General features: G+C 39.5%; 1 protein-coding gene across 3 annotated transcripts in view; it reads right to left on the bottom strand.

Moving 5' to 3' along the window:
- The window catches only part of MED12L (mediator complex subunit 12L), a 468,926-nt gene that overhangs the window by 71,958 nt on the left and 381,305 nt on the right, over positions 1-15,663 (bottom strand). For all 3 annotated transcript variants that reach the window (XM_075201969.1, XM_075201971.1, XM_075201970.1), the window contains exons 25-33: positions 15,412-15,525; positions 12,172-12,356; positions 11,880-12,068; positions 8,356-8,430; positions 8,046-8,236; positions 7,600-7,761; positions 6,877-6,988; positions 2,827-2,916; positions 550-659 (exon numbers count right to left, since the gene is read on the bottom strand). In XM_075201969.1, the coding sequence (XP_075058070.1) occupies positions 550-659; positions 2,827-2,916; positions 6,877-6,988; positions 7,600-7,761; positions 8,046-8,236; positions 8,356-8,430; positions 11,880-12,068; positions 12,172-12,356; positions 15,412-15,525 (1,228 nt within the window). The remainder of the gene's footprint in view (positions 1-549; positions 660-2,826; positions 2,917-6,876; positions 6,989-7,599; positions 7,762-8,045; positions 8,237-8,355; positions 8,431-11,879; positions 12,069-12,171; positions 12,357-15,411; positions 15,526-15,663) is intronic.

Genomic DNA, 15,663 nt, shown 5'->3' with positions numbered 1-15,663 from the left:
AGTCTAGGATGGCCCAGCCCTGGGCTTGCACCAGACAAGCACCACCACACTTCCTATCACGAGCTATGGAGCTACTGCAATAAAGGCATATATACCCCCATTGTATGTGTGTGTGTGTATATACTGTATGTATATGTACTGTATATCTATCTATCTCCATCTATCTATATTTATATATACATACATAATGCACCGTGCATGTTTATTTTAGAGATAGAAGTTACAGCAGCAGCAACATCAGCAAAACTCATTTATATATATATATATATATATATATATATATATATATATATATATATATATATATATATACACACACACACATACATACATAAACACATACGTGTGTATATACTACATATTTCTAATTTGCTATTTGTTTGTCATCTATTTTAAAAGTGGAGCATAATTTTGTCACGCCATTGCAGTGCTCTCTGTCGCTATTATATTGCAGCCTCATGCTCCCTCTACTGGCAATGTAGCAATAGGACAATATTTCCTAGCATGTCTTATATAGTAGCTACAGGACATATCAATTGCAGGATTTACTTGTTTGTTTGCATATCAACTGTTCCAGAAGTAATAATCTGAAGGAGCAAAATAGCCCAGTCTGCAGTCCGCTGTGTGCTTCTTTGTACTGTGTCAAACATACCGCCAACCTTTGTCAAATGAAAGAAGAAAAATATTATAAATATGTATTTATTAACACTTGTTTATATAGTGCCTCCATATCAGCTGCTATACCAGTAGTTATACCCTGTGTGATACTGTCTAGCTGATCTCTTTGTACGTAAACCCCCATTACGACACTGAACACAGATAACAATTTTCTGCATTTTAAATGTGCGTCTTTAATAAGTATAAACATATAAAGCCAAGTGACTAAGAAGAGGATAAGAGGAATTATTCTGTACAGTTATGCGATACAGAACAATAGCTACAAATATTGAAAAAACCTGGACTGTGGCTGGATATTAGGGAACATTATCAACTATGTGATGAAAATACCATCATTATATTGTGGGCATAGGACTACTATTAATACTATGGATTACAATGTGATTAGCCATTCCATGCAGGCAAAGGGTTATATTTACTAAACTGCGGGTTTGGAAAAGTGGAGATGTTGCCTATAGCAACCAACCAGATTCTAGCTGTCATTTATTTAGTGCATTCTACAAAATGAAACAGAGTATGTGATTGGTTGCTATAGGCAACATCTCCACTTTTTCAAACCCGCCGTTTAGTAAATATAACCCAAAGTCTTTTCAGGCATCTTCTGTCATTTTAATCTTTTTTAGCATTTGTGAGAATGTGAGAAATGTATGTACTGGTCGGCTGACTACTGCTGCTGATCTGTGCTGCATTTTGTGAGTTGTTTCAATTTAAAAAACATGTTACAACTTTCCACATACCACGTACCTTTATACCAGACTTCATGCTACCTGTGGCCTCAGTGTTACACTAACACAACCATTGGTGGACAGTGATGTAAAGAATAAATGTGGCGTTGCCCCTAGTAATCTCTCAAATGTTTGCTTTCATTTTCTAACTGTACTAAAAAATTACAGTATCTAATTGGTTACTATGGGCAACACCACCTTTTTTCCTTGTCACCAATTATCATATATGTCACAATAAGCCACTAGTCAGAACTTAATACATGTTGCTGTAATCATGGTTGTAATCAGAAGGTAGTAGATGTGTTTGTGCAGGGCAGCATATCCGCTGGTGCAGCTACATTTGTACTATAATACTTATTATTTTATATATATGATTTAATTGAGTATCAGTCATAGTCCCTGACCAATAACAGAACTAACATTTTCAGGAAGTACCTTACATAATAACAATATAATGGCATGCTATAAAATAGTAGCATGTGACACAATGTAGTAGAAGTTATGTTGGATGCTAACTACATCAGAGTTTCTGACTTGTCAGAAGGATGCAAGCATAAGCGTACAATTGAAAACTGCTTAATGAAAGTTACTTCACTCTAAATAGAGCTGTTATATTTGGTAGCTGTTCACACTGCTTGATCATCTCTATTTACAGCTTGTTTCCTGAGATGCAATTCCTGAGATGTCAGTCAAGAATCCCAGGAATCTCACAGAACTTATTACCCAGGAGATATAATAACACTCCTATAGTACGCTATGCATAACAGTTATATAACATTTAGAAGGAAACTGAAACAAAGTATATAATATAAAATGTAGTAGTGGATTACAATTAGAGAATTTTGTGTGGTCATCCGTGACTCTAAGTGAACCCAGACCTTTCCTACTGAAACTTAGAAGAGCAGGTATGACTTTCCTGTATGACGGGTTTGCTGTATCTTCAAGTTAACTTGGGGAAATTATATTGCTGTTTATTTCAATTATTTGCATGGGGCTTGCTGTGTGTACATTAATACGTGTTCTAGAGAGGATATTAAAATACTATGGGGTAAATGTATTAAGATGAGAGTTTTCCGGCAGGTTTGAAAAACCAATCAGATTCTAGCTATCATTTTTTTTAGTACATTCAACAAAATGATAGCTAGAATCTGATTGGTTGCTATAGGCAACATCTCCACTTTTCAAACCCGCCAGAAAACTCTCAGCTTGATACATTTACCCCATGAATGCTTTTTTGGGAGATTATGCACAAAAAAATGTGGATAACTAGCTCATGACTTCAGCATTGCTCATAATGCTCAATGTACAGCTCTGTGCAATATGTTGGCACTTTATAAATAAAGAGTAACAAAAAATAAATAATGGTAGTTTTACGTAGCCTGTAAGATAATGTAACACTAGTCGGAAGATATGATAATGTTACCAAATTAAGCCGTAACTGTAGAGCCTCATGATTCATCTGCCGAGCTTTCACGTCATCCTGGTATTTCTCCTCTCTGCAGTTACTCAGAATCTAGAGGTAGTATAAAGGCACAATTAGTCATAATCGCTTCTTCTTCAAATTCATGTCTGAAAAATGAGTGTAACAAAGCTGTCACTTATGTGTTACTATTTTATACAAACAATATTATGTATGCAGTCATGTGTATCATGTTGGGTTGCACGTGGATTTCAAACATTCCTACAACTTGCAAAATCCTGCGGTGGGGAACAAAACCATCGTTGTCCTATGTATTACAGTACTTTATCTGTAACAAAAAAAGGAACTAACAGACAACATTATGAACACTTATCTATACTTTTATATTAGGATAAAGCGGCTGGAACAGAAGACTTTATTCGTGGACACAGTGCATGACCATCCCACTGCACACACAAAGCTAAACGCTTTACCCTTAAAACACCTCCAGATATGCCAGCTCCTAAAAACAAACAAAACATACATTCATTGCTTTGCATCAAATCCTCTAATCTATGCTTCAATTCTGGCCTCCGCCTCCAGATTCATCCCTATCACCACCACGCAGCTGCCACACAGCCAGTACTAGTCTCACCCAACCATCCATGGCCATAAGGGGAAATTGTGGTAATACATATCTGTTACTGTCACTAGGAGTAAGCCTTTAATCCTCTGAGTGTCCTAGTCCGTAACAAGTGAGGATTTACAGAACACAGTGGTCTGTGTAGTGTGACCGCCAATGGGGTTGGGTGAAGGAGGAATTATTCAATGTGCACCCAAATGGAGGTGGTGTCTGTGTAATAAACGTTCTGATGCTCATCCTCTTTAGCATGTTGCTATTTGTGGAAATCTTTTAGTGACAAGGTAAACTATTGCATGATCACATTACACTAGAGGCATTTTGGTTATTTTTTTAATGCTCAAGGGATAAATTCTGCGCTAAAATCTAAAATTTGTTTTCGCTAAAAGTCATTGACATCCTGCAAGATATACATTATATGCACAAAAGTGTTCAGACACTTGACCATTACACCAACAAGGACTGTAATGACATTGTATTCAAATACATATACTTTAATATGGAGTTGGTCCCCATTTTGCAGCGATAACAGCTTCCACTCTTCTTGGAAGACTTCCACAAGATGTTGGAGTGTTTCTGTGGGAATTTGTGCCCATTCATTCTGTAGAGCATTTATGAGGTCAGGTACTGGTGTTGGACGAGAAGGCCTGGCGGGTAATCTCCCTTCCAGTTCATGCCAAAGATGTTTGATGGGGTTGAGGTCAGGGATCTGTGCAGGCCAGTCAAGTTCTCCCACACTGAACTCATCAAATCATGTCTTTGTAGTCCTTGCTTTGTGCACTGGGGCACAGTCATGTTGGAATAGAAAAGAGCCTTCCCCAAACTGTTGCCACAAAGTTGGAAGCATAGTATTGCCTAAATAAATTGGTATGCTGAAGCATTAAGATTGCCTTTCACTGGAGATAAAGGGCCTAGCCCAAACCCTGAAAAACAGCCCCATACCATTATCCCTCCTCCACCAAACTTTACAGTTGGCATAATGCAGTGAGGCAGGTAACGTTCTCCCAGCATCCGCCAAAAGTAGACTCGTCCATCTGACTGCAAAACAGAGAAGCGTGATTCAACATTCCACAGAACACGTTTCCACTGCTCCACAGTCCAGTGCGCTTTACACCACTGCATCCAATGCTTGGCATTGGTCTTGGTGATGTGAGGCTTGCATGCAGCTGCTTAGCCATGGAAACCCATTCCATTAAGCTCCTGTTGCACAGTTTTTGTGCTTACATTAATGCCAGTGGAAGTTTGGAACTCTTCAGATATGGAATCAGCAGAGCGTTGGCGACTGTTACACACCATGTGCCTTAGCAGTCGTTGACCCTGCTCTGTGGTCTTTCGCTTTGTGGCTGAGTTGCTGTTGTTTCTAAATGTTTCCAGTTTCTAATACTATCCCTTACAGTTGATTGTGGTATATCCAGCAGGGATAAAATTTCACAAACCATCTTATTGCAAAGGTGACATCCTATCACAGTACCACGCTTGAAGTCACTGAGCTCTTCAGAACGACCCATTTTGTATCACAAATGTTGGCAAATGGAGACTGCATGGCTAGGTGCTTGATTTTATACACCTCTGGCAACGGGTCTGATTGAAACACCTCAATTCAATAATTAACAGGTGTTGCCAAATACTTTTGTCCATATAGTGTATGTCCACACTTAGCATTGTAATTTGCACAAATGTCCCTAGCTATCCTAGCACATAACAAGAAGCACGGCCACATTCTGGTTTTTGGTTCTGCACCAGTAAAATCAGTCAGATGCATATGAAATTTTGCATGGTGGAAATAGTTAGAACATCACCATAACATCCAGCCTACTAACACTTTAGGACCAACTTTTCAGTCCTCTTAAAATACATAAATTTTATTCAACATCTGGAAAGAAGGCAAATGCATTTAACCAGGCGTGAAACAGTATTTTTGTGCAAGCAAATAAAACATCTTGCCTAGTTGGGTCGTACACTTATTGGCTAAATTTCACTACACAGATAAAAGCTAATTGCTAATGTGGTTGGTATTGTTGTTGCTGAAGAGTGGTACATTTCAGCAATGTTCGTAAATAGCTCTCATAGAGTCATGTACCAACTGCAGAATACGTGGGACACACAGCTCATTTCTATGTTGAATAAATGCACCTCTTTATCCGTCTAGTGCATATATAGGACCTCACACTCCATAGAGGTACAAAGAGAAATCTGCGATGTTGGGATACCATAGTACCCGTAAATGTGAATTCCTCCTTAGATTATTTTCATTAACATAATGACTCTCATTTAGAATAAAAGAAGGAGCAAATTTGCACCTTTACTCTGAATTTGTCAATCACAACATGCCTTTTGTTATTTCTATATCTTAATTTCTGTAAAGCAATACTTTATAAATAGCAATTTATCTTTTTGCAGGCATATAAATAACCCTTTTTTGCTTTCATACTAAGTCTAAATTTTACTTCCAGTAACTGAAAGGATAGTGGACTGGAGGAATAGTCTCCTAACATAGATGGACAAGGCTATTACAGTATTGGAATTTAAACATGCATCGAATAGACAAAAGGCAGACAAAAGGCTGTGCTATAATAGAAAAGAAAGCAAAAGGTAAACAAAGGGCAGACTAGATTGGCTGAATGGTTCTTATCTGATGTCAAATTCTGCTTCTGTGGTTAGGTGACCTCATTTTAATCACCCTGGGCATAGGTATAATAATCATGTGAAAATGTATTTTTAGTAAAGAAACAAAGGGAAATGCTAGTTGTTACTGCCTCTACATCAGGCCTCCAGGTGTTGTGAAACTACAAGCCCCAGCATGCTTTGCCAGCTGAAAGCCTGCCGATAGCTGGCAGGGTATGCTGGGATGTGTAGTTCACAACACCTGGAGAGCCACATGCCTGCTCTCCATGAACAATGTTTGTTTTTTATTTAAAGAAGAATAACAAAGGTCATTAAGGTCTAAGCAAATTTGCAAGTGACTTGGAAAAGATTGCAAATTTATAGGCAATTTTACAGCAATATACAATCTTTGTTGCTTGTATCTAACATGAAGTTTGATAAAATCCTGCAGTGAGGGATAGACTGCAGCGGTTGTCAATGATCATAGAGATGCTTAAGGTTTATGAACAGGACTTAGATCTGCTTTATTTCAATCGGATTGCTAGATTGCCAAGATGAATTTCGGGTCCCGGTATTGAAACTTATTGAGGCCCCTTCCATAGCTGCTGAGGAGGGGTGTGGCACACAAGGTTGGTGGTTTCTCCCACTACAAAGGCAGGCTTAGCCCGGGTACTTTGTACCTGCCCACTCCCTCTCGGCACCCCTGAGTACTTGGTGACTCGGCACTTTTCTGATATACAGTGTAACACTGTGCACCTGCCATTGTTTGCATATTAAACACATAAATAATACCACTAGCTTCCATGTGATGTGTTTGAGAATGACTGTACCTGGTTCACTTGGTTTTGTAGTGATGTCAGGAGCCCTTCTCGCTGTTCATCCTGGCCCTTTAAACAGGTGAGCACCAATGACAGGAATGGATGCTGACTCAACAGAGACATGCTTTGTGGGAGACAAATCATCATCAGTTTCAAGGTATTTGCTCCACTAGACCAGAAAGATCTATAGCAAACAGACATGCTTTAACAACGTTGGGTTAATGTTATAAATAATCATTTTATTTTGCCAAATGACTAGTGAGTGCTTGAAGCAAATATCCAACAGGTGTAATGGGAAACACATAAATAAAGGAGTTTAGACATGCTAGAAATAAATACTGCTCTATCTGGAGAATTTCACCATAAGAACGACATTATTCCATCTGTGTTTCTCAATATTTGTCATGCATACATTTTGTCCTAATGTTAACTCAATAGTGACAGATGTTGAAACCTTTGATGAGTAGAGAGGTTACAGGTGACAAAGCTACGGATATATTTCACCGGTGTTTATAGGAAAATTGACACCAGTCATGTATTGTATGTATACATACATCCCAACTTTCCTGAGTAGAGAATTGGGACAAATACATGGTTTGGTCCACTAATGCTTCAGTAAAATCACATGTACAGTTAAAAAAGAATAATTTATTATTTAATGTTCACATTATAGCCATTAGCCTTATGTCTAATTAATGTCAAGGAGCATTACCCAAAATGCTATATTGTAATTACCTTTTCTGCTTCTGCCTATCTCGTTCTTTCTTTGATGATGACCCCAGGTGCTGTCCATTCTCCAATTCCTCTCCTGCTGCCTTTAACACTCTGCCTTGGACTGATGTAGGCAATTTAGCAATAAGAGGTGCCACAAGCCAAACACCCCTACATTGAGATGAGCTAGATCCAAAACATAATATGACTCACTGTTACACACAAATAAACAGTGATATAACCTGTAGCTAATCAGAGCATTACCATGTCATAATTTACAACCATCCAAATTGTAGGGGAAGGGGGCTGTTTGTCATTATACTCATTTTCCTGAGTACCCTCATCTGACCTGCATTGTCCCGTTATTGGTAGTCACACCAACTCCTCTCACTGCAGGGGACGTACTTGTAAGCTCTATATTTGTCACAGCAATCAGTGAAAATAATGTCAGTATAATGAGAATGAATTACCTGAGGATGGTAGATTTCCCATTATGTCTTGTACTGTTAGTCTCAATATATCCAGCACAGTTTGCATTGAGAAGACCACTGCCAGTATTGTTCGAGCTGCTGTTCAGTTCTGCAGACTGCTGAAACACTTCAATTGTCGCCTTTGCAATATTATCCAAAAGCGCATTCATCTCGGTGACTGAACTAGACCCCTGTAACAACACAATAACATAACGTTTAATGATGCTGCTTTAATAATATTCTAACTAATAAAAAGTCATGATCTCTATTACATACAATGTTATGTGGAGTCTAGAGATAAAGTACTAACAGGTTCCTTCATGCATTGCTTGATCATCAGCTGAATCTCTAGCCACGACTGCCTGAGTGTCCACTGCTCGAGGTTCTAGGAGAATGGAGAGAAAAATGGACTGTTAGTTATAATATAGTTAAACTCAAGTCATTAGTACAAGAGTATAACAAGGAGTGCAATGTTATGTAGGTAGGAAAACACAACCTGACTATATGAAATGAATGTATTAACTTATCTTTATATAGAGGTGTACATGACACCACAATCTTCCCACACTATTCTGTCTCTATTCTGATCCTGTTGCCTAGTGCCTTTTACTACACATGGACAAGGAGGATTTGGCCTAGCTGAAAACCTCTGTGCTACTGTTAGAATGGCATACTTCCCAATTTTCTGATATGGAAAAGTTCTTGGACCATGCAATGGGACATTTTCACGCTTAGACACCATCTCCAGATTATGCCCCTTGAAACGATACACCCCCAGAGTGATTAAGCGTTTTGAATTCCTTACTACACTGAGTCAATTTTAGGGCATAGAATGTGCATGCCAGATATTGAGATACACAGATGGAATAATGGAGTCCTTACTGAGAAATATAAGGTTAAGTGAAATTTTACTTATTAATGGTTTTAGTCTCAGAATAGATATGTATTTATCCCTTGCTGTATTGGTTTGTCCCCAGATCAGGATCTCTGCATGGTACAGAGTCGAACACATCTACCAAATGCAGAGTCAGACACATCTTTGCAGCTCGGCATATGGGTGTTTGGTGCATGTCTGGGGTATATGTTACTGATTCAGAGCTGGGCACATCTTGAGGTGTGTACGTCTCTGAATATTGCCTGCGACTTTTTGGAGCGGAAAATACACCGATTTGCGTTCAACTATCAATAAAGCCCCAGATCTATAATTTCCTGATTCTGTCTCCTTCTGTAGAATTCATTCTCCTGAATATCACGCTGAGATAATGCTACTCCTGAACTGATATCTCCAATACAAGCCAATATTCACTGTGTGAGATCAGCAAAACTTCCCTGACACTCGTCTTTCCTATCCAATCATCTGTGATCCAGCTACCTACCTCCTGCCATCCCAGTCTAGACCCTTTTACACTGGGGTGTGTCAGTTCAATACTAACTTCCCTGACACTCATCCATTTATTCATTCTTCTAACTGTGATCCAGGTACCTACCTCGGGATCCTGCTAGACAAGTCTCCATCCTTAACAGTGTCTGCTAATTAAACAGAAAACTCCTCTCCATATTGTCAATGGTTCTCTGATCTGCCCACTCGCTCTCATCTTGCACAGTAGAACTCAATCTCACAGTTTGTTCCAGAGGTGTAAAGCAAAAGATGTATACCCTTCCCTTATATGTGTCTGTCTATCAATATATTTTGGGCCTGTGATCACCCGCCCTCTTACTCAGTTCACCTATCTTCTCCTTACATAAATTGCTTACTGATACTATTGTCTTGTTAAAATGATGCATGAATAGTAATGATGTCCAGTGTAGGCTGTCATATATTGCACCATATGTCTTGTATTGTACTATAAATTATATTTGATTTATGTTTCATGGTGTATTGTGCTTTCAGCTGCGTTGCGACGCAGTAAACTTGAATGTAGTGTCTTATGTCTGTTTTTTGTATCTTTATATAAAATTAAGTTACATTTTTCAATAAAAAAAAATCGGGTGGCATTACCAAGCTTGGAACACATACTAACTGCAATTTACTTAATCTACTATATAGGGCAGTATTAGTTAACTAGAACTAGTAAATGCAATTTATAGTACTACAGAGTGACAATAGACTATTTACAACTACAAAGTGATATTTGAAACATTTAAAAACAGAAACACCAATAAGAGTACACAAATAAAACAAAACCATTTAAAGAGATATAACACAAAGGGGCATATTCAATTGTTGGCGAAAACGCCAAAGATCTCGCGGTGTGCGTACTATTACCATTATTACGGTAATAGTGTGCGTACGCGTTATTACGGTAGTTTTCTCGCTGTATTTCAGTTTGCAGCTCCCTTAGCCGCAAGCTGAAATCCAGCTTAGTATTACCGTAATAACGGTAACAGTTTTAACGCCGCGGGATATTCAAACAATTGAATATGCCCTAAAGAAGAAGAAGAATAGTTATCTTAATTTTCTACTTCCTAGGCACTAATCAGGACAAATGTTCTTTTCAGACAGTTGCCTGAAAAATGAAGCCTTGCACCGCTCAAAAGCTTCTCTTGATTTTGTACTTAAGGTGTTGTTTCCTTTACTCATGATTATTTGGTCGTTAGTCTGTTTGGCTTTCCAGCAGCCCCAATAATGAGTCTAGTCAGCTCAAGCACAGAGCTCCATCTCTCCCTTTCTACTGGCTCCCAGCAGACCCTCACGTACTTCATACCTCTTGCCAGTGGTCGAAGTGGGAATTTTGAAGTGCTGGTGTAGAAATTTTAAATGAATGGTGGGGAGTGCTACCTAGGCCCCCAGTAGCATTAGGGATTTGTCATTGTGAAATTAATTTTAGATACTCTTTAACCGTATATAGTATAATATAAAACATATTAAATTATGCAAGGCTCACATATTATATTATTTTTTAGTCCTAGTGCACTTACTAAGTATTCAGATATTTAACTTCTTGCTATAACATGCATGTCAAATTTTTACATGTTCAACACACTTCTTTTTGCTGTAGTTGATTTAACCCTCCCTATCTGTGGCCCAGCACGCTAACGTTTTCCTGAGGATTACACTGTAAAAAATATTTCAAGTTGGCAGATCAGTGTTTGTGAGATGAAGCTTGCAGACATACTTTCAAGGGTGAAGGAAGTTGTGTGTTCTTGTTTACAAGACTCTGACAATTAATATGTCCTCCTCTCTGGTTGTTAAGGATGCCTTTATGCAAAAGTGAAGGCTCTATGTGATAGAGCTGGCACCATCAACATCAGTGGTGATGGAAAAGCCCCCTCATCACCCAGTGATGAATACAATACTCTCCGCGTGACCCCCGCCTCTCCCCCGTACCCTCCCGCCAGCAGTGTTTGTAAATCCTAATGCTGTGCAAGCGCAGCTAGCTTGAAACAAAGTGGAGAGCAGAAGTACCGGTATATCATATCGGCACATACCGTCCCACTTCGAGCACTGCCTCTTGCAAATACCCTGGATTGCTATGCTATTCTGTGATGTCCTATTTCCATGGACAGTCAGTGTCCTCCGAAAGCTACACTGGGGGGGAAGATACAATATCTGGTCCACATAAGCCCCAAATTAGGAAAAACTAGAGGAATCCTTCCAATGGGCCACAGTTTTTGCTTGATCCTTTACAACCCTCCAAATAGCAAATGGAAACCAATGCACATTTTCTAGCACTGTGTTACATAATATAAGCAGCTGTACAACATAACTCACTTACACAACAAATAGAAACAACTTGGAAGACAACTTAGAGAGAAAGTTATATTTTGTAATCTACAGTATAGCACTGTGGGATTGGGTAAATGTATAAAATCTGACCCCCAATATGACACTACCTGCAGGATATGCTTAATACGGAGTCTCTGGATGTTGTCTCCTTCTATTGATTCTCTTACTCCGTGAGGATAACAAATCAGTTGTAGTAGTTTCCGTGCTTGTTTGTTTGATAAAACAGGATCCAGAATGAGATCTTTATCTGCACACAACCTCTCCGGTTCTTTCAAACAGTGATCTCCAACCCACTCCTAAACACCAAGGGAAATTAAAACAATATTTTTTACATTTAAATTAGGCTGAATTTCCAAAACAAAAACAAAATATGGTACAGCATATAAACGTCTAATTTACCTGTTGGCAAATCGCTCTCAGAACATATTTAGCATATTCGCTTAAACTTGCCGTCTCTATTACGAATGGTTTTTCAGATGATCGTAGAGGGGTTTGAGAATCTAAAATTCTCTCACCTGTTGGTTCTTCCATTATATCAGCTTTATTGTGCTTAGAAGAGTTGATGTTACCACCAATTTCTGCATCTATAAAACAGAATACGTTTTAGAGTAACAATTCTACTTTTAACCACTAGATGGTGGAGTGTACTAAGGTTATACATTGACAATGTGGGATCAATGCTTTATTCTGTGTGATATGAGGCCACTTAGAATCAGTCAGTATTGTAAATACGATGACAAAATCAAAAGGTTAAATATTTACGCAATTTAAGAATCAGTGCCAATAGCATTCCTTATTGCAATTGATGTCATACCACACGGCAACCCCCGGCATGCGTGCCAGACGTAGTACACTGACCACTCCTGTCTGGCACACCGGCGCTGAAGCTGCTCCAGTAAAGCAGCCGATGACGGCTGAAACGGAGCTTCTGCGCTACTTTACTGAAGGAGCTTCCAGGTTTCTGGAGGAAGACGAGTCTCCAAAGGTAAGTAAGAGCAGCAAATTGAGGGGCACATCTAATTGGTATACTATGAATAGGGGGGATAACTTTATGGTATACTATGAATTGGGTGGGGCAACAGAGGCATACTATGAATTTCTGGGGGCAACTGTGGCATACTATGATTTGGGGGCACAACTATGTGTCATATGATTTGGGAGCACAACTATGTGTCATATGATTTGGGAGCACAACTATGTGTCATATGATTTGGGAGCACAACTATGTGTCATTATATGATTTGCGGGCACAACTATGAGGCATGATATGAATTTGGGGCTCAACCATGTGGCATAATACAAAGTGGGGCCGCTACTGTGTGGCATAACATGAACGTTTGTAGCCGGCACACTGATAGAAAAAGGTTGCCAAATTGTTACACCATAAACCACACCTCTTGGATTGTAAGCCTATTTGGCCAGGGCCATCTTTACCTTTCATGTCATTATATATCATCTGTTAGGCTAATGATTCTCACAGTGTACTGCACAGTGTAATATGTTAGCGCTTTATAAATAAAATATAATACCAGTACTACTAGGATTGCATAAATCTTTGCCTTTAAACATTTGACTTTTGAAAACTAAAAATGACTTACAGTAGATAGTTAAGAAAGCCCCTAAAAACATTTTGGCTATGAAATTAGGGCAATGTTGACATTTCTCATATTTTGATACTTGTGCTGGAAATTTTCTCTCATACCTGAGTATACAATATTGTTTAGTGTATTATACATACTTGCCAACTCTCCTGGAATGTCCGGGAAACTCCCGAAATCCGTGTCGGTCTCCCGGTAGAGCAGGCAAGTATCCCGCATCCTGCAATTCCCTGGCCAAAATGACGCGATTTGTGTCATTTTGGCCCAGCCCCCTGCGACAAAACAGCATTTCCGTTGCAGGGGCGGGGCCAAAATGACCGCACCCGCCCACTGCCGCCCTCTAGTCACGCCCCTCTACCAGACTGCACTACCTGAAAGTAGGCAAGTATGGTTTTATATTTTGCTGAATTTAGAGTCTGTACACAGATTGTCATTTGTGACAAATTGACAAGAAGATACTGTCAATATTATACTAAGCAGACCATTATATTTGGCAAAACATACTTGCCCACTCTTCTGGAATGTCCGGGACACTCTCAAATTCTGGCTAGGTCTCCCGGACTCCCAGGAGAGCAGGCAATTCTCCCGCATCCTGCCAACTTTGTGCCTCAATGACGCAATTCGTGGGGAAATGTCAATTTCATTGCAGGGGTGGGGCCAAGATGCAGCAATCGGCCCACCCTGCCCCCTCCCGACCTCCCAATACGCCCCTCCTGCGGGATTTCCCAGAGGAAAGAAATTAAAAGTAGGCAAGTATGTGGTAAAACAAAGCATTACAGTGTATTGAAAAATAGCATATAGTATCACAGAACAGCTCATACTGGTATGTCACGCTAGTGTATCACAGTACAAAAGATAACAGAACAGAATGATGTTCCTCCAGCAGCAGCTTTAATAAACAGAAAAGTGCTTTATAAGTGTCTCTTGCAACTATACCATGTAATGGGACTAGTAACTAATAATGCAGTAAGACTAGTGGTAGTAATGGGCTCCCTTTCTTTTGATAACCAATAAATATTCCTGCATTTATTAGGTACAGGATGTTTAAATAAAAAAGATACATGTATGTCTTATGTGGTAGCTTCTGCAGTGTTTTATAATTGCTTCAGAATGTAAAGCAAATTACATTTTTTTATGCTGCAGTAAAAAAGGCTACTAAAATTTAGAAAAACTTTATTGGTAGGTGAATTGTGCCACTTATTAAACCGTGCCCTGATACCAAATGCTGCCAACCCGCCCCTAGGTTATGATCATTAATTTAAGAACCCCTGTCTTAAGAGGACATTTGCAGTTAAGTAAACCTGAAACATTATTTTTTCAGAGAAAGTTGAGAGGGTACATTGGATAATATAAGTGGCGGCCACACATGATACTATCCTGCCACTTTGCAGGAACGTCGAATGAGACGATCAGTGACCAACTTAGACAAAAATTTTGGTGATCAAATCAGATAAGATCTGGTTGTTTGGTGCACCGACAAAGCAGTCAGATCTCTTCTGTCGTGATTGGGGTGTTTTAGTGTGGTCGGAAGATGACTACCCACAGACTGATGACCAGGGGCACCAAGAGGGGGGGCAGGTGCATAGTACTGGGCCATGCCTGGGGGCCCTGGCCTGCATGTGTAGTGGGAGGAGCCAAAACCTGGTGACCGTACCCCTTTCTGAGGCTATAGAAGGGGCCCCAAGAATATGCTGTACCAGGGCCAGAAATTCCTCTTGGTGGCCCTGCTGATAACGGTCATCTTCTAACCAATAATGATCTGATTGTTATCAGGAAATCCAGTGTCATTTTGTGGAACATACTGTAATATTGGGCTTATTGGCCAACGTCAATGCTGTTATCGCAGCTTATAGGAAAGACTTATGTCTACCAGAAAGAACAGGAACGATATAACCTGTGTTGTTAGCTAACCAGTAAATGTGCCATAAATTTAAAATTTCCCACAATCTACAGCCTATTTTTTGGGATACAGAAGGTGGAATAATTAATAGTAGCTGTATGCAATGTGGAAGCATTACAGGAATCACGTATGAGAACGCACCCAGCATCAGGATAGCTTTGAGGACAGCAAACACTGCTCCCACTTCAATGCTGTTATGAGCAGCTGCCAGAAGATGTCTATCACAGGAAGAACATATTCCAGGAACCAGCTTTCCTAAGGGGAAAAATACAAATTACTACTAATCTTTTATTGACAAAAAGCAGCACAAACAGAATGCTCTTTATTACATTGGTTAGAGTGTGTCTAGAAGATACAATGTACAAGGGACAAGAGGGGGGGGGGGGGGGATTC

This window comes from Mixophyes fleayi, chromosome 3 (assembly GCF_038048845.1).
Source record: "Mixophyes fleayi isolate aMixFle1 chromosome 3, aMixFle1.hap1, whole genome shotgun sequence".
Taxonomy (NCBI): domain Eukaryota; kingdom Metazoa; phylum Chordata; class Amphibia; order Anura; family Limnodynastidae; genus Mixophyes; species Mixophyes fleayi.
Note: the sequence above shows the minus strand (reverse complement) of the source record. Positions and strands in the feature narration are given on the sequence as shown.